Raw genomic sequence first — 26,984 nt, 5'->3', positions numbered from 1 at the left:
CACATTAAAGACAGACAGCTAACCATCAAATCAAACTTATTTGATTCTAACCCTAACCAATTAGGATTACATAGGGGTGTAGATAGATGGCGAAAGACTGATATGATCTAGTATAACCATGATAGACTGTACGGCCATTTTCCATTCCAGAATCAATCTATACTTTACCTAACTACTCACTGTCTCTATCTTTCATACTTTCACTTTCCAACTCTGACTTTTGAAGTAAATGCAATCTGTTTTGTCGTAAGCAAGAAAATCATTTCTGTATTATTTGAAAGTTATACTGTCTACAAATTGCTTCTCTTTGAGTCCTTTTGCTAGCTGGGCTTATTAGAGAATAAGATTTAAATGATTCTCAATTGTAATCAACTATGAGTCAATAAAATGATTCTTATTTGCACCTGAGAAGTGTTAACTCAAATTTCTACTGAGTTTTAATGTTCGCAAGTGCCACTAGATCCGCATGGTAGATCTCTACAGGGATGCTCTAATTATGGGTGGGAATCAAGATTCTTTCCTTATACTTACAGGTTTACCTTGGGCTGCACATGGTTGTAACTATCCCTCACCACAATAATAATCTTTTATTGTCACAAGTAGGCTTACATTAACACTGCAATTAAGTCACTGTGAAAAGCTCCTAGTCGCCACACTCCGGCGCCTGTTCGGGTACACTGAGGGAGAATTCAGAATGTCCAATTTACCGAATAAAATGTCTTTCTGGACACGTGGGAGGAAACCGGAGCACCCGGAGGAAACCCACGCAGACACGGGGAGAACGTGCAAACTCCGCACAGACAGTGATCCAGCCGGGAATTGAACCTGGGACCCTGACGCTGTGAAGCAACAGTGCTGACCATTATGCTACCGTGCCGCCCACAATGAAACCGTGTTTGAAATCTCTGTGCGATATCCTAACGATGATAAAGGAAATGTTTAGTGCAAGCAAATAAGGGGAATCTATTTCTGGTGGCGAAGGGGTGAGAATCAGAGGGTACAGAATTAAAGTGATTGGCAAAAGAACCCAGATGTGTCACGAGGGAGATTTTTTTTTTAATGCGCTAAATGGTTAGGATTTGGATGGCAGACATAGAAAAAAACAGAATTGAGTAAATACTTGGAGAAAAGAAATGTTGCAGGGAACGAGTGGGTCAATGGGACTAACTGGATTACTCGTTGAAGGAGCCAGCAAACTCGATGGGCTGATTGGCATCCTTCAATGCATTTCTATGCTTCTGATCTGTCAACCATCAACTCTTTGCTACTGTGTGCAATACAGACGCTAATCTTTTATTTATTTGTGGCCTCCTGGCCTTTATAGCTCTGACAGTCTTGGCAGTATACTGTGGTATGTGGTGTCTTTGCAAAGGCCGTATTTTTTTGCTGTCTTGATTCTCGCGGTTTAGCTTCTAATGTTCACACAAAAAAGCTTCCTCTTTACTCCGCACTCAACTTGACCATTGAAATCACTCTATGGGAGGCTGTGACGTAGTGGCATTGTCGCTGGACTAGCATTACAGAGACCCATAGTCATTGCCGGGGGAGCCGGGCTCGAATCCCATCAGCATCGGCAGACGGTGAAATTTGAATTCAACAACAAAAAAATCTGGAATTCAAAGTCCAAAGATGACAATAAAACCCATTGTTAATTGTCGTTTAAAAAAAAAACCCATCTGGTTCACCAATGCCCTTTAGGGAAGGAAATCTGTCGTCCTTACCTGGGCTGGCCAACGTGGGGTTGGTTTAGCACAGTGGGCTAAACAGCTGGCTTGTAATGCAGAACAAGGCCAGCAGCGCGGGTTCAATTCCCGTACTGGCCTCCCCGAACAGGCGCCGGAATGTGGCGACTAGGGGCTTTTCACAGTAACTTCATTGAAGCCTACTTGTGACAATAAGCGATTATTATTATGTGACTCCAGACCCACAGCAATGGGGTTGACCCTTAAACGCCCTCAGGAATGGGCAATAAACACTGGCCCAGCCAGCACCGCCCACATCCCATAAACTAATGAAAAGAAATTCTAACGAATAGAACCTCTAAGTAGGAACCGATCGCATGGCACTCACAGGAGTTTAGACAGACATCATTTGACTGGCAGCCACAGAGATTTCCGGAAAGGGGGCCCAAAACCTTGATCAGAGAAAGAACAGTGGCTGTGGACATTAAAAAAGCCCAACTGCCTTGTGCGGTTCAAAGATAGACAAGGAAGAGCTGGTTTAGTTCAGTGAGCTAGACATCTGGTTTGTGATGCAGAACAAGGCCAGCAGGTTGAATTCCAGTACCAGCTTACCCGAACAGGTACCGGAATGTGGCGACTAGGGGCTATGCACAGTAACTTCATACTTGTGACAATAAAAGATTATTAAAATCAACGTTTGGGATTCATCCGTTAAATGAAAACCAGCAAAAGGAAATCAGAAAGCCAAGCGCCTTTGTTAAAATTCATTTTTGTTCTTGCACCTCAGGAATCTTATTAAGAACACAATTTTGAGTGAGCTGTTGGCCTCACCTAACTCTCCCATCATGAATTAAGTGTCCATTCGTTTTGTTACTTTTCTGTGCTGCACCTTGTGAAAGTGTCGCTGATGAATACCGGCACCCGGTCCACCAATGTCGTGATATAATACTTTGCAACTTTATTGCTCAATCATTGCCAGATGCGCATTCAGCTATGTAAGTGCCAAGCTTTACAATTTCCTCCCTTTAAGGTTCTCCTTAACACTTACCTTTGACGAGGCCTTTTTACCCTTCTTTGGCCTGGTGTCAAATTTTGTCTGCTTGTTCACTATTGTCAAGCACCTTGGGATGATCTACTGTGTTGAAGGCGCTATATAAATGCAATTTGTTGTTTTGGCATTAAAATGTTGGCATTGTTTTGCTCTTCTGCCAGAAGAGGGTGGACACTGTACTTCCAGGGCAAGCAATTGCACCACCTAGTGGCCTAGATGTCCTACAACAAAAATGTACTAGTATTTGTCTTTTTTGCAAACCCATTTTCTGCCCAAATTGCAGCTGAATCTATCCCGAGATCTCATTGCTCCTGCAGCTCTATCGGCATCTTCAATGTGCATCGGCATGGAAGATTATGGCACTGATGTGTTAGTCATGACACAGTTGGCAGCACTCACCTCCAATAAGAAGGCTGTGGGTTCAAGTGTCACTACAGAATTGAGACAAAAATCCTCAGCTGACACTTACAGTACTGAGGGAGTGTGGACTGTCTTTTGCTTGAGTTATTAAACCAAGGCTCCATCCGAGGAAGACATAAAAGATCAAAGAGCAGCAATGGTGGTTCCCTCAATGTCCTAGACAATATATGAGCGGCAGGGTGGCACAGTGGTTAGCACCGTTGCTTCACAGCGCCACAGACCCGGGTTCGACTCCTGGAATGTGCGGAGTCAGTCTGCATGTTCTCCCCGTGTCTGCGTGGGTTTCCCCCGGGTGTTCCGGTTTCCTCCCACAAGTCCCGAAAGAAGGGCTTGTTAGGTGAATTGGACATTCTGAATTCTCCCTCCGTGTACCCGAACAGGCGGCGGAATGTGGTGACTAGGGGATTTTTGCAGTAACTTCATTGCAGTGTTAATGGAAGCCTACTTGTGACACTGATAAAGATTATTATTTTTATGTGTTTCTCATCAACCTCACCATAATAAATTATCTGAACATTATCACAATGCTGTTTGTGGGAGCTTGTTGTAGCTCCCACATGGCAACAATAAATACACTTCAAAAGTACTTAGCTGATTGTGAAGTACTTTGGGAAGTCCTGATATCATCAAAGGCACGATCGAAGTACAGGTCTTTATCTGTCTGTTCTGCATATCAATGGGACATCTGAAAATTAGGTGGGATAATGTGAGTGCTGAATGTCAATCAGCACAGTTTCCTCCCACAGTCCAAAGATGTGCAGGTTAGGTGGACTGGCCATGATAAATTGCCCTTAGTGTCCAAAATTGCCCTTAGTGATGGGTGGGGTTACTGGGTTATGGGGATAGGGTGGGGGTGGGCTTGGGTAGGGTGCTCTTTCCAAGAGCCGGTGCAAACTCGATGGGCCGAATGGCCTCCTTCTGCACTGTAAATTCTAAAAAAAAGTTCATCACCTTCGCAATGTACTCAAACAGAAAATCATTTTACAATAAACTTGGCTTTAATGGACAGATCAGGCAGTGGGGTGGTTATGTTGCAGGTCTGCAGACAATATTCTCCTTTATTCGGCATCACGGGTCTCACTGATGTGCAGACTCTGCTGTGGTCAGGAATAGACCTCACCCTGCTTTGCTATCTAGTCCTGTGATTGGGCGATCCAGAGCATAACAACGAAACCCTTTGTTCTGTAGCACTCAATAACAGTAACTCATTGAGTATATTTCAGGCCGAGATAGACAGTTTCTTGCTCTTTCAGGAAATTGAGGGATTTGGGGAGTGGGCAGACTATCAGCCCATGATGGTATTCAGTGGCAGAGTAGAGGCTCAAAGAGGTGACTGTCCACTCCAGTTCCTATTTCTTACCTTGACCCACTTACACTTCACCAAAGTCACAAAAGGCAGACTGATTAATAGTTTAATGAGATTAAATTAATTATAAATCATCTAGTTGATTATTTTACAGATAATAAATGAACAGAGAACAATATTTTTAATAAAACCCACCTGACTTCAACTTAAATAACCAGTGCCCGACCCTGTTCCTGATAATAAAAAGGTGCACACTCTTCTAACAAGCCCTTTGAACAGAGTGGCCAACTCCTGTTGAAATAAAATAATGAGCGTGGGGATGCTGGAGACCATAAGAGTATGAAGGTTGCTGCCCAACACCCACAGTGCACACACGCACATAGGAAGCAGAAATGTTCAGTCTCCCACAGGCTGTCCTCGAAATAAGGTTCAAAAGGCAGTGCTCAGGGCAAGCAGTCAAAATAAAGGACAACCCCTTAAAATACAGGATAGGTGGTTGCCCTGTTTTTGAAGCTGGTCAGTGGTGAGCTTTAGGTTTGCCTCTTGGCAGCTTAGAATGCTTCAGGACCTGCGTTACTGCCTGTTAAAGAGTTGGAACACCTTTGCTAACATGTCAAGGCCATGGATTACAACCATCTATGGGATCAGAAAGGCAACTAGGAAATGGTGATCAAAAAAAAAAGATAAAACTTGGCAGATTATTTAAAAGCGAAGTTATTATTAGCGACAGAAGGAGAGGATCAACAATGTCACTGAACTCTTGTACCAATAGAGCCCATAGCCCTTCAAACAGAGGGTGACGCAGGTGGCCCTGGATTCCTGAGCTTGGCCACCATCTTGGCCAGCATGCGATTGCAAAGAGCTGCATAGGGATTCATGAGGGTCACTTGGCCCTTGGCAAACCCATTGCCCAGATCTGCTGCCTGTTTGAAGTCCTGCAGAGCCTCTTGGTCCTGTCCACAGAGTCGGTAGAGGATACCTCGCTGGACCAATGCCAGGCTGGCCGTCCGTCCTCTTCCTCTGCTCAGCTCCACTGCTTTTTTTAGGTCACTCATCGCCCCTGAAATGATCAACATTATCCATTGGTGAGACGAGTGTCCCTTGATGAATCGGTATTCAGATTGTCAGCCATCATCGGAATCATGAGAACATAAGAGTTAGGGGCACAAGCAGGCAATTGAGTCCTTCTAGCTGTTCCGCCATCCAACGAGATTATGGTAAGAAGTCTTACAACACCAGGTTAAAGTCCAACAGGTTTGTTTCGATGTCACTAGCTTTCGGAGCGCTGCTCCTTCCTCAGGTGAATAAAGAGGTATGTTCCAGAAACATATATATATATAGACAGATTCAAAGATGCCAGACAATGCTTGGAATGCGAACATTAGCAGGTGATTAAATCTTTACAGATCCAGAGATGGGGTAACCCCAGGTTAAAGGGGTGTGAATTGTGTCAAGCCAGGACAGTTGGTAGGATTTCACAAGGCCAGATGGTGGGGGATGAATGTAATGTGACATGAATCCCAGGTCCCGGTTGAGGCCGCACTCATGTGTGCGGAACTTGGCTATAAGCTTCTGCTCGGCGATTCTGCGTTGTCGCGCGTCCTGAAGGCCGCCTTGGAGAACGCTTACCCGGAGATCAGAGGCTGAATGCCCTTGACTGCTGAAGTGTTCCCCGACTTGAAGGGAACATTCCTGCCTGGTGATTGTCGCGCGATGTCCGTTCATTCGTTGTCGCAGCGTCTGCATGGTCTCGCCAATGTACCACGCTTCGGGACATCCTTTCCTGCAGCATTTGAGGTACCTCATACGCTGCAGGAAAGGATGTCCCGAAGCGTGGTACATTGGCGAGACCATGCAGACGCTGCGACAACGAATGAACGGACATCGCGCGACAATCACCAGGCAGAAATGTTCCATTCCAGTCGGGGAACATTTCAGCAGTCAAGGGCATTCAGCCTCTGATCTCCGGCTTATAGCCAAGTTCCGCACACGAGTGCGGCCTCAACCGGGACCTGGGATTCATGTCACATTACATTCATCCCCCACCATCTGGCCTGCAAAATCCTACCAACTGTCCTGGCTTGACACAATTCACACCTCTTTAACCTGGGGTTACCCCATCGCTGGATCTGTAAAGATGTAATCACCTGCCAATGCTCGCATTCTAAGCATTGTCTGGCATCTTTGAATCTGTCTATATACTTGTTTCTGGAACATACCTCTTCATTCACCGGAGGAAGGAGCAGCGCTCCGAAAGCTAGTGACATCGAAACAAACCTGTTGGACTTTAACCTGGTGTTGTAAGACTTCTTACTGTGCTCACCCCAGTCCAACGCCGGCATCTCCACATCAACGAGATTATGGCAGATCGTCAATCTCAACTCTACTTTCCCTCGCAACCCTTAATTCCTTTTGTGCTCAAAGCCTTGAAGATACTCAACAACTGAGCACCCAAAGATGAACGACACCGAGTGAAGACGTTTTTCATCTTTTCTAAATGGTCGACCCCTTATTCTGAGACAGTGATCTCGTGCCAAGGTTCCCCAGCCAGGGGAAACATTTTCCCAGCAGCTATCCTGCAAAGCCCTTTGTCCTTCCTTAGGGAAGGAGACCAAAATTGACACATGCACTGCAACTGAACAGTACTTATGGTGTGATCGCGCCAAGTCCCTGTATAATTATATAAGACTTCTTTATTCTTTCCCCCAATTTATTCGTAACTGGTTATAACATATCATTTGCCCTTCTAACTGCTTGAGGAAAATCAATGCTTATTGAAGAAAATCATTCCCTGACTCAGAGCAAACGCAGCGCGTATCAGTGAAAGTCCCGAGCTTAACTAATGGACCACCAGGGAAGCCGTACAAACAAGATTTGTAATCCACATATTTCCTGTCATGTTCTGCAGACTGGCCGATATGAATGCTGCACTACAGAATATCTAGTTTAAATAATTTATTATGAAACAACTGCATGGTAAAGATAACTGGAATAAATAAATAACAAACTACTAACACTAACCATTATAGAGCTACTGCAAAATACGTCTATCCACCAAAACAACTTACTCGCAACTGCCTCGAGGTACAGAGTTGCACAGTGGACGTACACTGCCACCTGCTGGTCAGAGGGTGTGTATAATACTATATACAGAATTTCTTTATGCATATCATCGCATTTCCCTCCCTTTATTTTTTGACCATTAACATCTGCTGAGTTATGTCTGTAGCCCTACAAGCCCTTTAAGGAGCCACCTTAAAGTTAGTACTTTTAAATTAAAACACTGTTTATTTATGAAACCAGTTAACACTTTATAAACCCACAGTAAACATCTTAACAACTATCAACACCAATAATCCCCACAGATATAATATTCTAAAAGTAACCCTTAATCTTTCCATGCAACATCCATAAGACAAAAGACCCTTTTTAACACAGAGATCAGGTTTAAATTCTCTACTGAGAGCAGTTATCACTTTGAAATCATCTAAATGATCTGGAGACAGTCTTTAAATTGCAGAGAATCCTGCAGCTATCCAGATCTCAAAACGAAACTAAAACACACTGTAGCTGCCTGCTCAAAAAAGAAAGTGAAAGACAGACAGCCCAGCTCCACCCACTCTCTGACATCACTGCAGCTATCTGACAAACACCATTTCTTAAACGTACACCCACTACAGCTATTTAATAAACACCCATTTCTTAAAGGTACTCGCATATGACACTATCACTGTCATCAATCCCGGCTTGAAAGTAACTGTGATTGTAAGGGAAGAATCTGTTTCAGCTGTTGGTGTCCTCATTGTTGAAATTACTCATTAATGAATAGAAATTACATGTAAGGATGTAATTTGACAAATTTTGGATTTCTGTAACGTTGAAGTGTAAGATTTGAGCAGATGGAACTACCACATGCCAGATCACCGCACTCATTCTTTGACCAATCTATATTTAACTGCATCTATCTATAAGCTTATTAATCATGCCACCTATCCACTACCCCATCCACCATCTTAGCTATCCATAACCAAAGCGGTCACCCCATCCATTAATTATCACACCCATCCATTATCCATCACTGTATTTCCATCCATCACCCATTGTACTGTCCATTAATCATCCCACTCATCAGCCACATTCATTGCCTTGTTGATCCATTCTGCCCATTGGCCCATCTGTGAAGTCACCTACCTGTCACACGACACATCTGTGCATTTTTCCACTCTCCCAAAGGTTGCATCAATCATTAATTTCACCAACACTCATCCTTCATCAAATAAGACAATCATTGTACCTATGAGTACAAACTGCCAGAGGTAAACTGCAACCATTTTTTAAAAAAAATTCTCATCTTTAACCTTTCTTGCACCGACCCCACCCCATGTTAGCATTTTACCTGTTGTGTCTCCTTTCAGCCGCAGAGTTTGTGCTCGGTTGTTGTAGCCAGATGCTCTCTCAGGAATGATCGCTATGGCTTGACTGAATATTTCCACAGCTGCATCCACATTCCCAGACTCCGTAAGGGAAATTCCATTGAGTTCCAAGTCTTTAGCCTGTTTCACTAGGGCTGGATCAAACTTGCTATCTAAATTTAACAATTTTGAGATGTGTCACTCAGAGGTAATAAAGCAAAGCTCCAAAATAATCTCACTTCTCCACTACTTTACTCTGGCCTGTAACCCTCCATACAAGAACAATGTTTGTGAGATATTGAATGAGATTCCTCAGATACTGACTCACTGGGGTATTGGTTCTCTGGGCAATGAAACTTGCTAGGGTGCAGATCCCCGAGCACCATTTTACTCCTGGATATCCATCTCTACAGCCCTCTCTGCACTCCTCCAGTTCTGGTCTCCTGAGCATCTGTCAATCATACCTTCAGCTGCCCAGACCCTAAACCTCTCCACTTCTCTTTCATCTTTTAAATTTGTCCCTTAAAGCCTATCATTTGACCTTCCACCTAATGTCCCATAATGTGGTTTGGTGTCAAACTTTGATTCTGTGTATCAGTTTGGGATATTGGACTATGGTAAAGAAATACCAAATTGTTTCTGGGTGCTGACTGGCAGAGATAGAGGTTTCCTGGGCACTAACTCTTGCTGGGGTTACCTGTATGCTGTATATAACTGTGGTACAGGATCCCCAGATGTTGATTCGCACTGAGACATACACCCGCAAAGTGTTGACTCTTGCTGGGATAGGGGGTTCCTAGGGTTTTGACCATCAAGCATTGGCTAGATTTTTCGGTTCCCCAGCCGGGTGTTTCTCGGTGGCGTGCCTTCGCTGGCAGCAGGATTCTGTTCTTCCCATGGCTGTCAGGGGGATTTCCCATTGAAGCCACCCCACGCTGCCGGAAACCCACGGACGGGGGTGCACTGTCAGCGGGAAAAATTAATCGCAACGGCCAGAAAATTCTAGCTATTAACTCCCACTAGGGTGTGAGCTCCCGCGCAGATAACCCTCACTATCTTACTGTTCCACGGGTAAACATCGATTACCGCACTTAAGTGCGCATTCTGTACGAGTCCAGCAGATCCAGAAAGCGAGTGTCAATGCCAAACCTGATCTTGTCTTCTTCCCAACATGCGAAACTGATTTTGTAAAGGGTATGTGGAGACCTTCAGTGAGAATAACCAAATGAAACTGTCAAACACTCACCATCATCAGTTAACTCTACCTCTGCTTCCAAGCCAAGGTTGTCACCATAGGGATCGTTGGGGTTGAAGATGGTTTGGAGCACCATCTGATCACTGAGGCTAGCCATATCCTGGGGATGGTTTGAGAATTCCTTACCAAGGTACAGCCTCGTTGAAATAGTTTCCTCTTTAGGCCTGGTGCAGTGGACTTCAGACTGAACAGGCTGTCTTCACATTTAACTCCGGCCAATGGGATTGTGGGGCGGAGGCCAATGTCCGGAGCACTGACCTGTCCGCCCTGGTAAACAGCAGTGACGTCAAACACACAATATCTGGTAACACAGGCTTTGTAGAAACAAAGCATAAACCCCGAAGCACACAAGGCTACGAGGTCCCTGATTTCAATCCATTTTCCTCAACACTGGCCAGTGATTCCGTGGATCCCACCCCTCCCCACAAAACAGCACGGGTGTTTGCGCATCCCATAGCAGGACTGCAGTTTATCAGCCAGCTGATACTCATTGGGCAATTGAACCATGGCTGCTTGGAAAAGTATTGGAATACCCATCAAATTTTTAGCAAAAGGCGACGTCATAAGGCTACAAAAGAAAATCCTTTCGGGTAATAAAAGTTACAATATTGAGATCAAATTGAGTATATTAATATTGGCCACATGTGTAAGTAATGTGTACTGACTGTAAATGTCAGCTTGCTTTACTTGTTAGCATTCTCTGCCGTGACCCAGAAGTTCATGGGTTCAAGTTTAGCCCCAGAGTGCAACCCAATCTAAGCTGACACTCCAGTGAAGGACAGAGTGAGTGCTGCATGGTCACGAATGCTGTCCTTCAGGTGTGACCCCCTCTCAGTGTCCTGGCCAACATTGCCAATAAATTTGACTTGTCACTAACCTCACCACTATTTTGGAATCTCGCTGTGTGGAGTTGCCAACAAAATAAGTGATTACCCATAAAAATGTAATTTGTGTAAACCACGTCCATTTGTCAGAGTTGAGGCAATAAGGTGTAACTTTATGAAGCAGCAAGTTATGAGCTGGAATGCACTGCCTGGGGAAGCAATGGAAGCACATTCAGCAGCAATTTAAAAAGGGAATTGGATGAATATTTGAACGGTATAAAATTGCAGACCTATGGCCAACGAAACGTCAGCAGCCACCAAGTGGGCTAAGCGGTCCTCTCGATTTTATAATTCTAATTGCAAGTCGGACTTATTTCTTGACAAGCCAATAGTGATCTTTATAAATGTGCAGAGATGATACAGTAAATGTATAAATACTAACCATCAGCTCGCCGTCTTCCCGATTGCCAGCTTTGAAAAAAAGGTTCCCCCAGTATAAGTTTCATCAAACTTCAGTGAATGTATTACCAGTAAATGGCATCATCAGGAATATCAAGGCAGGCTTCATTAATCTTGAACTTTCAAAGTTGGAACAATTGCAGGAGATTGAAGGAACGTGAGATGTTGTAGCCTTTGGAAAGGCTGAGTAGGAGGCAGTGTCATAAGTCTTTATTTCAACAAAACAAGCGAATTTCAGAGAGACCAGAAATATATTAGCTTCTCTAATATTTCCCACTGTATACAGACCTACTGTATATGGACCCTCTAATAAGTGCCCAATCTTGCTGAACAAGCCTTGTAAAGGGACATCATAAGGGTGCAGTGGTAGTGTGTTGGCACACCAACACAGAGGGAGGTGCAGATCAAATCCCTGCCTGATGGCTGAGAATGTCGCATATCCGGGGCATAGATATAGAGTAACCAGACTTATAACTACTGAAAACAGAGTCCACGTTAAAATAAATATACAAATTGATAGCCATCACCCGAGAACAGCAGTGACAGTCACCTCCATCAACTGGCAAACAGAAATCATGGCCACATCCATTGTTCTTCATTCAATATGGGGCTCGCTAGTTAATGTAATTCAACATAGCTCATGTAAAAAGTAAATTCCACCTTGTTGGGGAAATGAAACAAGGTGGTCCTCAACATTCCTGTCCATTGTATATATTCACTGTAACCTTTCATGGATGCTCCTCCGTGTCATAGGTCAGCTTTTATTTCTGGAACGACAAAATTCCAGATTGCAGGAAGGTACATGGGAAGGTTTGCTGCTGATATGTAAATGACGTTATGTTTTACAGCGAAGATCAATCCGCTTTCCTCCATCCAGTCCTTGGTAGGAAAAAAACACCCATAAACCTGGGCGTGTCAGAAGCCGAAAATGTACGGGTAGATTTGGCTTAACTGCCAGATGAGATGGACACTGCATGCTTATCAAGATCAATGCAGGTCACTTGTTCATTTGCATTTTATTTCCATTTGCCCTCTGTGCCCTATGCAGACAAGTGGAGAAGACAACTTAGTCCCAAAACTCAACTTGGACTAGTCAAAAACAAAGAAAGAAATTAATATCCAGAATTTCTCTCAGCTTCTGTTGATGGCTTTTGTTTCGGTGCAACATCGTGGGCCGAAGGGCCTGTACTGCGCTGTATTATGTTCTATGTTCTTTCCAGTAAAGGCATGGGTGAGTTTAAATTAAGTTTTAACATATCTGCACCTATTGCTTGTGTAACATTCTTGGTGATGAATACCCATTATCTATCCTTCAGTTTTACACATAATATGCATGACTAGAATGGAGCTCTTTACTGACCTATGTGCACACCAGAGGATCCTCACTGACTCACATATAGCAGAGCCAGGCAGAACAGACAGGTCAAAGATCTGCGTTCCCCAACCGTGGTTGATTACCTACTAACACGAACATGGGCATAGAACATAGTGCAGAAGGAGGCCATTCAGCCCATCGAGTCTGCACCGACCCACTTAAGCCCTCACTTCCACCCTATCCCCGTAACCCAATAACCCCTCCTAACCTTTTTGGACACGAAGGACAATTTATCATGGCCAATCCACCTAACCTGCACGTCTTTGGACTGTGGGAGGAAGCCGGAGCACCCGGAGGAAACCCACGCAGACACGGGGAGAACGTGCAGACTCCGCACAGACAGTGACCCAGTGGGGAATCGAACCTGGGACCCTGGTGCTGTGAAGCCACAGTCTATCCACTTGTGCTACAGTGCTGCCGCAGAGGCATGAGCTATTGCAATTGGATTGAGTTCCTCTGGAGATAGGGGTGGAAAAATGTTGCAACACTGGACTCCTCTGGTATGCCTCCACAACGACATAAAGTACGAATGTTCTCACGTGAAGACTAGCCATTTATGTGAGGTGCCTGGGGACTTTCAGCACCAGAGGAACAATGTAATAGTGTGGGACAGAAGTGATATGAGAAGATGTTAAAAGAAAACCCAAACCCATATGAAATACACAAAATATATTTAAAGTATCTCCAAGGATAAAATGGACATGTTTATTAATTAAACTATCACTTAAATAAAAAAGTGCATAGAAAATGACGCTTAGAAACATTTTTTACAACTATGTACATTTTTTTTACATTCATTCTTTAGCATAGCTTTCAGTTTTTCGTAATTAAAATTACCTTCATTACCATGATATGGTTTAATACTGATGTACTAATCAATCAGATTGTTAATAATGTTTTGAAAGAGCAATGTAAAAAATAACAATTTACAGAAACACAAAAAAGACTGAAAAAATAATTAAAAAAGGTTTACAATTTGCCTCATCATGAATAAAAATAAAACAAATTTCTCACGAAAGGTTTCTCTGACCCGGAACATTTTACATCTACTACTTCATTGTGTATTCATCTCAAAGAGACATAAAAATATATTCACATTAACGGAAAAACACACATATAAATATAATTCCGTTCCGGTGGGGTGCGGGAGAGAAAAGGCAAGAGTCCTAGTCACAGAGAACAGGGGTGTATAGACACAATGTGTACCCGAACTTTGAAAAAATAATTTAAAAAGTATATTTCCCTCCCGCCCCATCTAGTAGTTATATAGTCAGCCATCCATTCTTGAGACAATAAAAAGAAACTGCAATAGTGTTTAAATATTAAAAAAATCTTGGGAAAGTATCACTGAAGCCTATGTTCACTGAAAACAATTCAGAAATTGCAGATTCTGCATTTATCTTGACCGTTAGTTCTTTCTGAACTAGGACCCATAACTATGTACTTTTAAACTAACAAGACATGATGGTTTTACATGATCTCTACAGATTTACCATAAACATCGTATTGCTTTGAAATGGATGCTAAATAGACGAGAACCAGCCCTTCAAATTAACCCGCATTTTTTTTTCCAGATGGGATTTTGTATCTCATTGAACAAACTTTATGGTGTATTATTCATCAAAAAAAAACTTTTCTAGTAAGAAGTTCAGTTTTAGAAAAGGATACATTCATTGTAAAATCACTGTGTCTTACTATATTGGGTTGCAAAGGGAACAATGTTAAACATTTAAAAAAATACTAAAGTCCCTCCTTGCCAGACCTTTGTGGGTTTGAGATTGAATTATTCCATGTGGTTGGCTTGTAATCTTCTGCTATGGTAGGGGCAGACTTTTCATCAGTTCCAATCCTGTTGCAGGGTAGGATAAGGAAGTGCTGCAGTAAATGAATTTAAAAAAATGTATTTCTACAAAGGACAAAATACCAGCAACCCTCTCTAAGTGCATCTCATCACAAATTGCTAATGACAGTCATGGAGTTATTTCTAGCCTTGGCTGTTCTGCAATCCAAGAGAACAAGCTGGAACTCATCTGTGCAGTGGTGGCACACCACTTGAGGCAGAATGGAGGCGAGATAAAATTTCAACCGTTCTACAAAAAACACTAACATCATACAATGTGGACTTCATGAAATGGTGCAAAAGGACAGCAGCAGCGTAAAGATAGTTTTTAAAAAACTTTGGTGTTTAAAATGAAAATCAAGCCTCGTGGATGCCACTCAGAAGAATGTGTTCTATGTTACTGCAGCTAGTTCTGTCAAGATGATACTGGGCCACAGTGGTACAGCATCACACCTCATGAGAAAGGAAAACGAACATGTTATTACAGACGTACTGTTGCCAGAAGCTAATCCTTCAAATGGCACTGACGCCTAGAAATAAGCACCCCCCGCCCCCCCCCAACAATGGAGGTTGTGTAGATCAAAGTGGCTCTTCATTCATTTGGGTGAAACTGTAGTAGAAGTTTGCAGCACCCAATGCCCAATGTCCTTATTGAGCTCCATTCAGCACTTGGAGTGAGCTGTGTGCAGATATTTCCATTAATCGAGCAACACCCCCAAATAATAGATAACTGCACAGAGTACACAGTCAACAAAAAGATCCCAAATTAAATAAATAAAGTGTAATAAAAAAATATATATATGCACTATGGCAGTATTTTCAATTGTTAATTGGTAGGTCTTTAAACTTCAGCTATGTTGTCTATAAATTTCAACTTTAAAAAAAAAAAGAATAAACTGGCACTTAATTATATTATACACTGTATGGCGTGGGTTATAATGGTTTGAAAAATGTTTAACTGCCTGTGAAAACCAACAGAAAGGAATGCATAGCAGCTTCATACTCAAGGTTCAAACAGCCACATAGACAAAAAAAAGCGACATCTGTAAACACAAGTGAACCAGCCATTAGCCGTCTCTGCCAACTTGCTGCACTTCTCTACCTCATACCTCATGCCCAGCAAAACCTGCATACAAGCTTGGGGCTGTCTGCAGGCAATCACTGCTGCAAGAAATTATAAAGGGCTTCATCAACGGTGTAGAAATAAGCGGGTCAAGTTCCGATCAATGGAATACCCACTTCCCCGCACTCAAACGTCCTTCAGGGGGCTTAGTGAGATGTAAAAACAGATAGTACCAGTTTTAATAGCTTGAAATCCCACATTTCCTGCTGACTGAAGCCTGCTGTTAGTGCAGCTAACATCAAAGATATAATTCTATATTTTGGGGAGGAAGGGGAGAGCATGGAGAGTTAAAAAACCCACAAAACGTTTAACAATGGGCGTCATTAAAATGCTGGAGTCCAACATTCATATGCCCCAGCTGCCTGGCGTGTTGGGTATGCAACTATTCTGTGTCTTGGCTCTGAATTAAGAGGATGGTTGGCTAGGAGGAGGCACAACCTGTAAGAAAGAACTGCAATGATTCATTTAATCCTATGAATCAAGACTTTGGTACACATACTCAAGCTGTCACCATCTGGCTTTGCTGTGCTATCATAGTTACCTATTTTTTAGAATTATTATTTTCTATCTATTCCCAAAAGAACCTCGCTCCTCTTTTCATTCTATTTTTAAAAAATACAATTATATTCAAGTTTCCTACATGTCCAAATGCATTTCAAACAAATACAAACAATATGGTTTTTAAAAAATCTCTGTTGGAGATATAGATAGTGAGAGTTAGGGAGAACATTTATAATAATCTTTGTACAGTGTTCTAACTCATTACCCACAGTCACTGTGAAATCCCACACTGGATAAAAAGTACTATTTAAAATCTCTGCAAATTCCTATTGAGTTAAAGACACTTGCTGTCAACTTATTTCCTTTTATTGGGTACTTGAGCCTTGGTAAAATCAGACAAGCCCACACCCACTTCTGAATGAGCACAGTACAGCATCTCTTTTGTTTAGTGACACACAGGTGGGCTTTCGGTGTAAGTTTGATGAGGGGCAAAGCACTGAGTCGACACCCTGGAATCCATCACATTAAGCTACACTAGATAAACAATTCAGTCTAAAAGCACGTCCCCTTGCATCGAAAACCGAACAAACCACTTGTACTCCAAATGGGTAGTGCTTAGTCTAAAGTTGGGCTGCTCACAAATTAAAGGATTATAATTGCATTCAGAGAATCATATGATTCTGCTCATGGTTTGCGCATTTATTCAACTTGTTTAAAATTTGTAGCTTTTTCATCAACTCAAAAGATTTTTCACATCCATTCATTGGATGTTTCTGCTGCTGGCAACGCATTTGTTGCCCATTCCGAGTTGCCCTTGAGAAGGTGAGCCACCTTCTTGAATTGTTGCAGTCCATTTGGTGCAGGTATACCCTCAGTGCTGTTTGGGAGAGAATCTAGGGAGGGGAACAAACAGAATATTGAATGCCCATACAAATGGGTATCTCAACAACCCATTCACTCCTTGAATGGAAAACTATATATTCTTAGGTAGAAGGGCATAGAAGGCAATCTCTTAAGCCCCAATTATGCAATACAGCTAAAGGCCATTCATCATCAAAATACTGCTTTAAAAACCTTCTCCTAACCCACATAATTAAAAATGACTAAGCAGCAATTGCTGATCATTGTACATGTTTAAATTCTTATTGGGACTGCAAACTGATGCTCCATATATTCCTTCAATTATTTAAGAACATTAATAAAAATCAATGAAGATTTTATGAATAAAATGCCCCCCAAAAATGGTTATCAAATATTTGCCCCCTTTTTTTGAAATGCCCAGCAATGCAGTAGAGGGATGTGTCAGGAAACAGATAAACCAATTTGCCCATTGCTAGTCACGGTTTCTTCTCAATCATGAACTTCATCTGCAGCTGTTTAGTAACACGCAAACTAACTAAAAACTTAATGACCAATCAAGTTCTTCATAGCTGACTATGTGTGCGTCAAACGAGCCAGCAGTCATTAATACAGCATTTCTGATTCTGTCTTCACGACTGTCAGTGCATACAGAACTAGACCCCCCCACACCCCATTCCCCTCCCCCCACCCCCTTCCAGTAGAATCCCCATTACCTGAACATTAACACGACACTCGGAAGGCTTGTCTTCCTTGTGCTGTAAGTATTCTGACTTGGCGATTTCACCACGAACTTGAAGCGCAATATCCTTCTCAGGTAAACATTGCCCTTCCTTACACAATAGGTTAATACATCTCCGTGAGCGAAGGTGCCCTCAAGTAACAAGCTGATATCATAGCAGCGAGGAACATGGTCCCAAAAGGCTGGTGTCAGATGGATGTCACTAAGCAGCAGCAACTGAGTGAAGACAAACCCAACATGAAGAAGAAAATACCCAATCCAATTTTTGTCCAGAGGTATAACTAAATAGCAATAATGGACAACAAATACCAACACCAGGGAAACATTCATCCGGACTCAGTCTTCCATCCATTAGCCTGGCTAGCTGTCAATTATTGCTTAAAGGGGCACTGTCTTTATTGACAAAGAGGAAGTACATAACGGAATGGAAGTGTGGAGAGGGTGGTTAGGTGATACTTGTTTTTTTTAAAAAATGAAGACTGTGCCCCTTTAAATAAAACACAACTTCCTGATCAGCCAAACCGTTTTTTAAAAAAACTCAAGACAGTTTGGATAACAGGACATACATTGTACTCTGGGGGATGGAATATACAAGATACGGCTATTAATCTGAACAATGTGAGACAATGCGGCTGTAGTCTGAATAACAAGATACACTGCTGTAGTCAGTACAAACACATTAATTAGTTTTAGCGTCAATCTAAACAACACACAGTGCAAAAATATAAGGGATCAAGATCTTCAAACGTTAATCACTGCCATAAACCCACTTGAGATGCATTCATTTGGTCAAAAAGAAACTTGCCCGTATTCCAGGTGTCAGCTACTGTGACACTTTTGTCATTTCAACAGAAATTATTTCCCGATTCATTAAAAAAACCTTAAAAATAAAAATTTCTTCTGCCATTCTGATCTGGTGGTTAAATATTTTTTGGGGAACGGGTAAGCGATAGAGAAAGGTTAACCTAAAAGTTACCAGCAGGTGGATGCTTAATGTTCAGTTGGACATTCATCTGTTATTTTAGCAGAGGTATTTAACATCTGCTTTAAAACAGTGAATTAAAGAATGCCTAAAGACCATGTTAAGCATTTGAACAAGTATCATCCACAGCAACTTCTAGGCTCCCCAGTTTTAGGCTGAGTTGTCACTCATGGGCAAAATCAAAACGATTTAATTGTGATCAAATGCCCTCATGTTCATCTCCCTACACTCCAAACTTTCCTCAGGAAGAGACTCACTTATAGGAAGCTTAAAGCGAGAAAGGCAACATAAATTTAAGTGCAGACTATGATCTCTTCGCTGGATGTTCAGCAATATCTGGCCACCTACCTCTCCAATCTGAGTATATTTTGAAGGATTGCAAACAAGGGGCACGATCTAACAGCTGCGTCGCACGCGAATCCGAGCCAGACGGTTAGACCGCTGGAGAGTCCGAAGTCTGGAACCGCGCCAGGCGCCGATTGGTTTCCGATCTAACCAGCCTGCTCTCGTTGGAGAGATCCAGATCCCGTCGCCGCGAGAAACCAACAATCACCATTTAAGGCCAATCTCCATCCCATTAACAGGAAGGACCCCCTATCTAACGGCCTCCCGGGATCTAACCGGCTCCCCAACGCGAGCGTCAATTAGTACAAATGTGGTTGCGGTGTCACGGCACGTGGCGGGGATCTCCCGGGCCATCAGAAGCCCCTGGGTAGGCAGGGATAAGGCAGGATGCAGCTCTGTCCCTTCTCCTGGAATGTGAGTACCTTGGCACTGCCAGGCTGGCACTTTAGCACTGCCACCCAGACACTGCCAAGGTGGCACCGAAAAGTGGGGAGGACCACTCCCAGGGTGCCAGAATGGCATTGCCAAGGGTCAGGGCTTGAGAGGAGCTTGTGGAGGGTGGAGGAGGTTATGAATTGTGGGGGGTTGCAGGGTTGGTCTGAAGGGCATCTGAAAGGTTTTGGGGGGAGGGGGGGTGAAGGGTGGGGGCCCTGGAATGGTGGGCCCTAAAGAAAACATGAGAAGGCCTGAAAAGGGAGGCCCCTGAGTGACCCCCATAGCGGGGTGACATCACGGGCAGGGGGGGGGGGGGGGGGGGGGGTATGTGTGGGGTGCCATTCCCCATGGTTGGGGGGGGGGGAGAACCCTACAAGCCCACTTAGGGATCGGGACACCCTTTCAAAACAGTGGCCCGAGTCCGAGGAGCCGATCTGGCCAGCGAGTTCAGCTCCCCAGTGATGAAAATAATTCTAAGTGTGGGTTTGACCAGGGATAAACTCCCCAGGGCCCATAAAAAGTGACCAAGTGTGGTTAGATAGCAGTGGGGGACTCGCCGAAAGATCCGGCGGGAAACTCCCAGAAAATCCCGCCACAAATGACACTTAGAAACCTTTCCATTAGAGCGCACCCAATATTCCAGAAATGTGTTGCTGTTTTTATGGATCGAGAAATTCAGGTGAATTCTAAACCCATCGTGCAAAGTACTGACAAGGTTTCAAAGAGTGGTTCGTGATGTCAAGCTTGGATTTTAGAAGTCTGTGGATTGTAAGTGCAAGGGAAGGTCGAGATGTTTTATCTTCTAGTTTTCCCATGCTCTCTTACACAGTCGAGAAATTGTGATGTAATACTCATCAATGTGGCAGTGTTGACTTCCTACCCACCTTGGACCAACACACTAACTAAAAATATACAGTTTTATATCGGTGAAAAGGTCAGACTGTGATTACCCCTCCCCTGCTATTTAAAGATTAGAGTTTCATTATCTCATCATTAGTGCTTTTCTACAGCTAGTGCACTTCAAACAAGTAGTGTCAATGTTAACACTAGCTGTGTGAGTTACCAGCAAGGGGTTTTCATGGATTATTAAACTGAGCGCTCATTAGCAGCAGGCTTTCCTACTACTAGAAAGGTCAATGTGAAGTTTCAGAGTACCCTGGTTACTACTTCCTTCCTCTGCCTCCTTCGATACGGTTCTCTTAATTTTACCTCTGAATAGCCATTCCTCTGGCAAGTGCAGTATTACTTTGAAGCAATTAAAAATAAACTTTCACAAAAAGGAAATTCAAACAAGTGTCAGGCAGAATTTCTACCCAGTTAGTGTTAATTCTGCCATTGTAAATGGGACTCTTGAATTTTAAAAAAAAATCACACAGCTTTAAACATAAAATAAAACATGTGATAACTGCCTCCTGGAAAGGGGAAGGATCTTGCCAGATTGAAGGGATTTTATGGGACTACAGACTTTCCCCAACACTGAACGAGTACACCCACGGTTCAGCTCATCTTCACTTGAAGTAGCCCTGCTGAGGAGGAGCGGCTGTCACTAGAAGAGCAGATTTGAAAAATTTTCCACATTTTAAATCATGATTAAAAGCAAATTGCTCCCAGGTCAGAACAGAATAACACAAAAGATCAAAACTGCATGTTCCCCCTCCCTTATCTTTTCCACGGCATTTCCCTCACACCTCATATTTCCCCTTCTTTTTTACCAGAGAGGAGATTCTGCTCAAGTAACCCTCGAATTCAGGTTGAATTTCAGTTTTTCTTGTTGCCTTGGTACCATAATTGACTGGGAAGTTTGGTTGCACTCATTTGTTCCGCCCAGAACTCCTACTTTCCATATATGCAGATACATTTTAGTATTTTAGTGATGGAAATGGGCTGTAGCTGATTAACATGCTGCCATGCAGTTCTGAAAGTGCTCAGCAGCCAAAACTGTTTAACTTTTTTAAAATATAAATTTAGCGTACCCAATTATTTATTTTCCAGTTAAGGGGCAATTTAGCGTGGCCAATCCACCGACCCAGCACATCTCTGGGTTGTGGGGGCGAAACCCGTGCAAACACGGGGAGAATGTGCAAACTCCACACGGACAGTGACCCAGAGCCGGGATCGAACCCTGGTCCTCGGTGCCGTGAAGCAGCAGTGCTAACCACAGCGACAACTCTCCAAAACCGTTTAATAATGCGTTTTACCATGTTGCCAACAAAACTAAGAGATTGATAAATTTGTATGAATGACAATTTTTGCCATTAGTCATTAGACATGGACTCCATTGGTCAAATTACCTCCGCCTGCGTTGCAACCATTCTGATTCTAGTGTTTAAAACTGCTGTCACAAGGTGTTTTCATGCTGCAAACTGCAATGCAATTCTACCACCATTTCCATCCCAATACCTTTTCAGTAATCCCATAAAATCATGGCACAGTCACCTCAAGAGGGTTTTTTTCACCAGTTCTATCTATTTTTCTCAGTTCAGGAACTTCCTGCATTTCTTTGCTCCGCAGTTACAAGGCAGTTTGTTGCTGGCATCTTCGATTGGAAACTTGTAATCGTATGTGAGCTCTTCACCGCGGTAGATCTTTCGCACGGCAAAGATGACGATGTGTTTCTGCCCATCCACACTTATCACCCGTGAGTAGCAGTTCGGTTCGCAGGAGTGGTTGATGAAACGCGCTGCATTTCCGTGCATCGTGGCATCCACAACCTCATAATCATCAATACGGAACATGTAACAACCGATCCCCTGTTAGTACAAAAACAAAGGAACAGAGCAGAAAAAGAAAATTAATATTTCACCTTCGTGCAAACTACAGGCTCCCCTGCACCCCCCCCCCCGCAGTTTTCTAAAAACAGTTGATACTGCAGGGATACACTTCCATGGGAATGACAGCTCTCTCTTATCTTGCCCAAGTGTGCACCTGGATACGAGCCCCTGTAGGGCACTTGACTAAAAGAAAAATCTTCGCCAAGTTTGACATAACTCCCACACAATGGTCAAGCAGTCCACCTTTGCTGTTTTGCAGGAAACAGGATCCCCAACAGACTCTTTTCATCATAGCCTAGGGTCATGATGTTGACTGCAGCTTCAATTGTTGCTTTAATCGTTGCTTCAACCAAACCCAAAACCTGAGGCTCTGTATGGTACAGTAAAACACCAAGTGGCCCTTTAAACATACCGGTCCACTGGGAAATCAAACATATTGCAATAAAGATATAGAGACACTGGAGAAGATTTACAAGGATAACACAAGAGTTGATATAACAGGCTGGGTCTTCAACGCATGTCTGAGTCAACAGGCAGAAACCCGAATAGCCCAGTGGACAATGCATAGTCCCCTCACTTTTCTCTCTAAGCTGACAGCAGGGTTTCTTTTCGCCAAAAAAGAGGTAGCTGATGGCCATGACCTGATCGAGGTCTTTAATATGATAGAGCAGGGGGCGGGATGATGGCGCAGTGGTTAGCGCTGCTGCCCACGGCGCTGAGGAGTGGGTTCGAACCCGGCCCCGGGTCACTGTCTGTGTGGAGTTTGCACATTCTCCCCGTGTCTGCGTGGGTCTCATCCCCACAACCCAAAGATGTGCAGGGTATATGGATTGGCCACGCTAAATTGCCCCTTAATTGGAAAAAAATAATTGGTACTCAAAATTTATTTTTAAAAATATGATAGAGCAGAGATGTTCCCCCTTGTGGGGCGTCCAAAGCCAGGGGCCATGATGGTTGTTATTAATAAATCCCATAGAGAATTCAAGGGAAACCTCTTGGTCGTTTTGTGGTTAAATTGTGGAACTTACTATCAGAAGGAGTGGGTGATGTGTATAGCGTAGATATATATATATATATATATATATATAGATATAGGAGCTGGTTTAGCACAAGAGGCTAAACAGCTGGCTTGTAATGCAGAATAAGGCCAGCAGCGCGGGTTCAATTCCCGCACTGGCCTCCCCGAACAGGCGCCAGAATGTGGCGATGAGGGGCTTTTCATAGTAACTTTGCTGAAGCCTACTTGTGACAATAAGCAATTATTATTATTATTATATAATGGGTAGCTGGATAAACAGGAACAAAAAGGGAGAAAGAAATAGGTTATGTTGGTAGGGTTTGGCTTTGTGGAGCAGAGACACCAGCATGGACCAGATGGCTTAGTTCTGGTCTGTAAATTGGATATAGTATATTTAAAAATCATTGTGCATGTTACTCTGCATATCACAACTACCTGAAGAAAGAAGCCAAAAAATAATCCAAATGTCAACCAAGAGGTTTTGCAACGGGTAAGGACCAGAACACATCATTGGCTTAACTGACTGAAGTGTTGAAGTGCCTTATTTTATGAAAGCATATTAAATATACAATATAATCGAATTAAACTGATTATAACAGCGAAAAATACTTCTCGCTGTACTCCGTGACAATATATGTGGCAATAAATTAGTCAATCAATCATCTCAAGTTTGGAAAATCATGTTAATCACAGTTTTAGCTCTAATTATTTGGTTTGTCAGGACTTTTTTCCTGATTAATTAACACATTAATGATGCGATTAATAATATGCATTTCCATTTCAAACTATAAAATTCACCCCCCCCCCCCCCCCCCCCCCCCCCCGCGTGACATTGGTCTGTTACAATAAGGCATCATAAGGCAGGCGCATTTTCATTCCCATAAAGCAGGCAAAACCACAGAAGCAAGCAAAAGCGATTCAAAGACTTTTTAAATAAAACTTTATTCAACAAATACAGGAACAAGATTTTCTTTTTTTAAATGCATAGTTATCTGTGGTTTTACTCACAGGTAGTCAGGTGCTGGAGCAATGTGATGCTTAGCTGCTAAAAATGGTGCTGTATTTCCCCCAGGGTATTTAATCAGTTTGTTTCTGTGAACAAGCACTACAGACAGGCACATCTAAGGCCGAGTGGGGCTCACTGCTGGGGGAGGATTCGCAATGTTGAAGGTTGCTTATAAATACTGCTGCTCCTGGCCTAGGGTGAGACCAAGTAATCAAATCCAGAGAAACAAGGGGCTGGCTACATCTTTTGTTATATTCTTTGAAGTTCATTTATTTGGAGCATGTTGCAAGAAGTGACAGACATGCCCCAGTCACAGGATCTTTATAGCCTGTGCTGTTTCTCACTAAGTTAAAAGATACCGGGTGGGATTCTCCGCCCCGCCATACCCATTTTCTGGTGCGCCGCACCCCCGCCGGCAGAGGGATTCACTGTCCCTGCAGCCGGCCAATGGGGTTTCCCATTGTGGGCACCCTCATGCCGTCGGGAAATCCGCGGGCGTGAGTGCGCTGCCGGCAAAATGGAGGATCCCGCCAAAATGGCTTGGGTCACTGTCTGTGAGGAGTCTGCACGTTCTCCCTGTGTCTGCGTGGGTTTCCTCCGGGTTCTCCGGTTTCCTCCCGCAAGTCCTGAAAGCGTGCTTGTTAGGTGAATAGGACATTCTGAAGTCTCCCGCAGTGTACCCTAACAGGCGCCGGAATGTGGCGACGAGGGGCTTTTCACAGTAACTTCATTGCAGTGTTAATGTAAGCCTACTTGTGACAATAAAGATTATTATTATAATAAGGACTGATTTTGACGTTTAGAAAAACTCAATCATTATATTTTATTAAAACTCGTATGTCAAAATTCAATTAAAGTCCCCTGAAGCTTGTTAATTTTGTAAGAATCTTTGGCAATTGATTGCAGTCAGGCAGCTAAAATACTGTTACAAGGTATTCTGACATACAATAAACTTAATCTGATCGCATACTTGGTTGTTTCAGTGACAGCACAGCGATCGATATTCAGGAACCATTTGAGCTCAGGGTAGCAGAAGCAACAAAAGGGAATTCAAAGTAATGCCCAAAACAACAAATTATAATAACGCATTCCATTTAAACTTAAGAAAAATAGGAATTGCACAGCAGGTGGACCAACCGATAAGGTAAAGGCTTTCAAGAATTGCTTTGAACTGGGTCAACAGTTCCACCACTGATTTGCACACACTCCAAACGCTGAACATACAACAGGCAAAAAAGCATGCACACAAACCAGGTTTTAAAATGATTTGCAAAGTTGCTGCAAGTTAAACAACGCAAGCAGATAAGCTGTTTTATGTCACAAGGAAGCCGCTGCGTCGCTGATGCCATAAAGATAGTGTTATTTCAGAAAGGGTTCATTAAACGGCGGAGAAATAACATCAGTGATTCCCACGATGGCTATCCCAGCACCTGTGGTTATTATCTAGCATAAACCTGCACTAGAAACTCACCTTGCTGTCATAATATTTCTCTCGTTTGTCTGTGAGCACAGATCGAATGACATTACCCGAATATTCGATGACCATCTCACCTGCATCAATGTTTCGCTTACAGAAAAGGCCCCGTCCGTGAATTGGTGACCTAAAGCATTTACAAAGATGGGAAGGGTGGGGAGAAAAAGGGGGAGAGGACAATCATTCATTATGAACATCAAACTCACGGCAAGGCATCAGTTTTAATCTTGGCTGGGTTTGAATTCCGCTAACACCAGATCCTTTCCCCAAATAGCCAACACATTCAACTCTACCGAAACACGTTCTCTCGTGTGTTATTAATACTGCATAGTGCAACTTCTACCCAAGAATACACTCAACTACTCCAGCTAACCTGATTGCTTCAAAATGGGGCAGCACACGTGGCTAGCACTGTGACTTCACAGCGGCAGGGTTCCAGGTTCGATTTCCCGCTGGGTCACTATCTGTGCAGAGTCTGCACGTTCTCCCCGTGTCAGCGTGGGTTTCCTCCGGGAGCTCCGGTTTCCTCTCACAGTCCAAAGATGTACAGGTTGGGTGGATTGGCCATGCCAAATTGTCCTTAGTGTCCAAAAATGTTCGGAGGGGTTCTTGGGTTATGGGGGTCGGGTGGAAGTGAGGGCTTAAGTGGGTCGGTGCAGACTCGATGGGCTGAATGGCCTCCTTCTGCACAGTATGTTGTATGTATCTATGTAAAATCTAAGTGATATTGGGCTGGATTCTTCCCCCCGCCGCCGCAAGAATGCCATGGGCGAGACGTGGACAATGGAGAAATCCATTGATCTGGGACGGGATTCTCCAGTCGCTGGGAGGACGCAACCGGAGAATCCCGCCCATTGTGTGACGTTCAGCTGTATGACTAACCCAACACATTCTTAGTCAGCTTCCCAAATTTCAGGTCCATAAAATTGAGCTCATCCAAATGGCTCTCCTACTACCCCATGTTTGCTGATCTACACCGGCTCCCGGTTAAGTAACGCCTCATTTTTGAAATCCTCCAATTTGTTTTCAAATTCTCCGAAGACCATGCTCTGTAATCTCCTCCAGCCCTACAACCCTCATGAGGTATTGGCCTCATCCAATTCTG

At 43.3% G+C, this 26,984-nt stretch overlaps 2 protein-coding genes across 5 annotated transcripts in view; both read right to left on the bottom strand.

Annotated features, from left to right (window-relative positions):
* Positions 1 to 4,551: 4,551 nt before the first annotated feature.
* Positions 4,552 to 10,340, bottom strand: ttc36 (tetratricopeptide repeat domain 36). Its single transcript, XM_072486452.1, has 3 exons — positions 10,118 to 10,340; positions 8,856 to 9,044; positions 4,552 to 5,519 (listed from the first exon to the last, which is right to left on the bottom strand). Exons 1-3 carry the CDS (start codon positions 10,221 to 10,223, stop codon positions 5,245 to 5,247), a joined length of 570 nt encoding a protein of 189 aa, XP_072342553.1. The 5' UTR covers positions 10,224 to 10,340; the 3' UTR covers positions 4,552 to 5,244.
* Positions 10,341 to 13,456: 3,116 nt separating this feature from the next.
* The window catches only part of kmt2a (lysine (K)-specific methyltransferase 2A), a 213,682-nt gene continuing 200,154 nt past the window's right edge, over positions 13,457 to 26,984 (bottom strand). For 2 of the 4 annotated variants that reach the window (XR_011937424.1, XR_011937425.1), the window contains exons 35-37: positions 25,877 to 26,006; positions 17,823 to 22,360; positions 13,457 to 14,659 (exon numbers count right to left, since the gene is read on the bottom strand). Coding sequence is in view for 2 of the 4 variants with exons in the window: in XM_072486449.1 (XP_072342550.1) it covers positions 22,085 to 22,360; positions 25,877 to 26,006 (406 nt within the window). In the remaining 2 variants the exon portion in view is untranslated. Of the gene's footprint in view, positions 14,660 to 17,822; positions 22,361 to 25,876; positions 26,007 to 26,984 lie in introns of those variants that run through there. The other 2 variants (XM_072486449.1, XM_072486450.1) reach the window with 2 other exon arrangements.

The sequence above is a fragment of the Scyliorhinus torazame genome, chromosome 21 (assembly GCF_047496885.1).
Source record: "Scyliorhinus torazame isolate Kashiwa2021f chromosome 21, sScyTor2.1, whole genome shotgun sequence".
In the NCBI taxonomy this organism is placed as follows: Eukaryota; Metazoa; Chordata; class Chondrichthyes; order Carcharhiniformes; family Scyliorhinidae; genus Scyliorhinus; species Scyliorhinus torazame.
The sequence above is the reverse complement of the archived record's forward strand: the minus strand, read 5'-3'. Positions and strand labels throughout refer to the sequence as shown.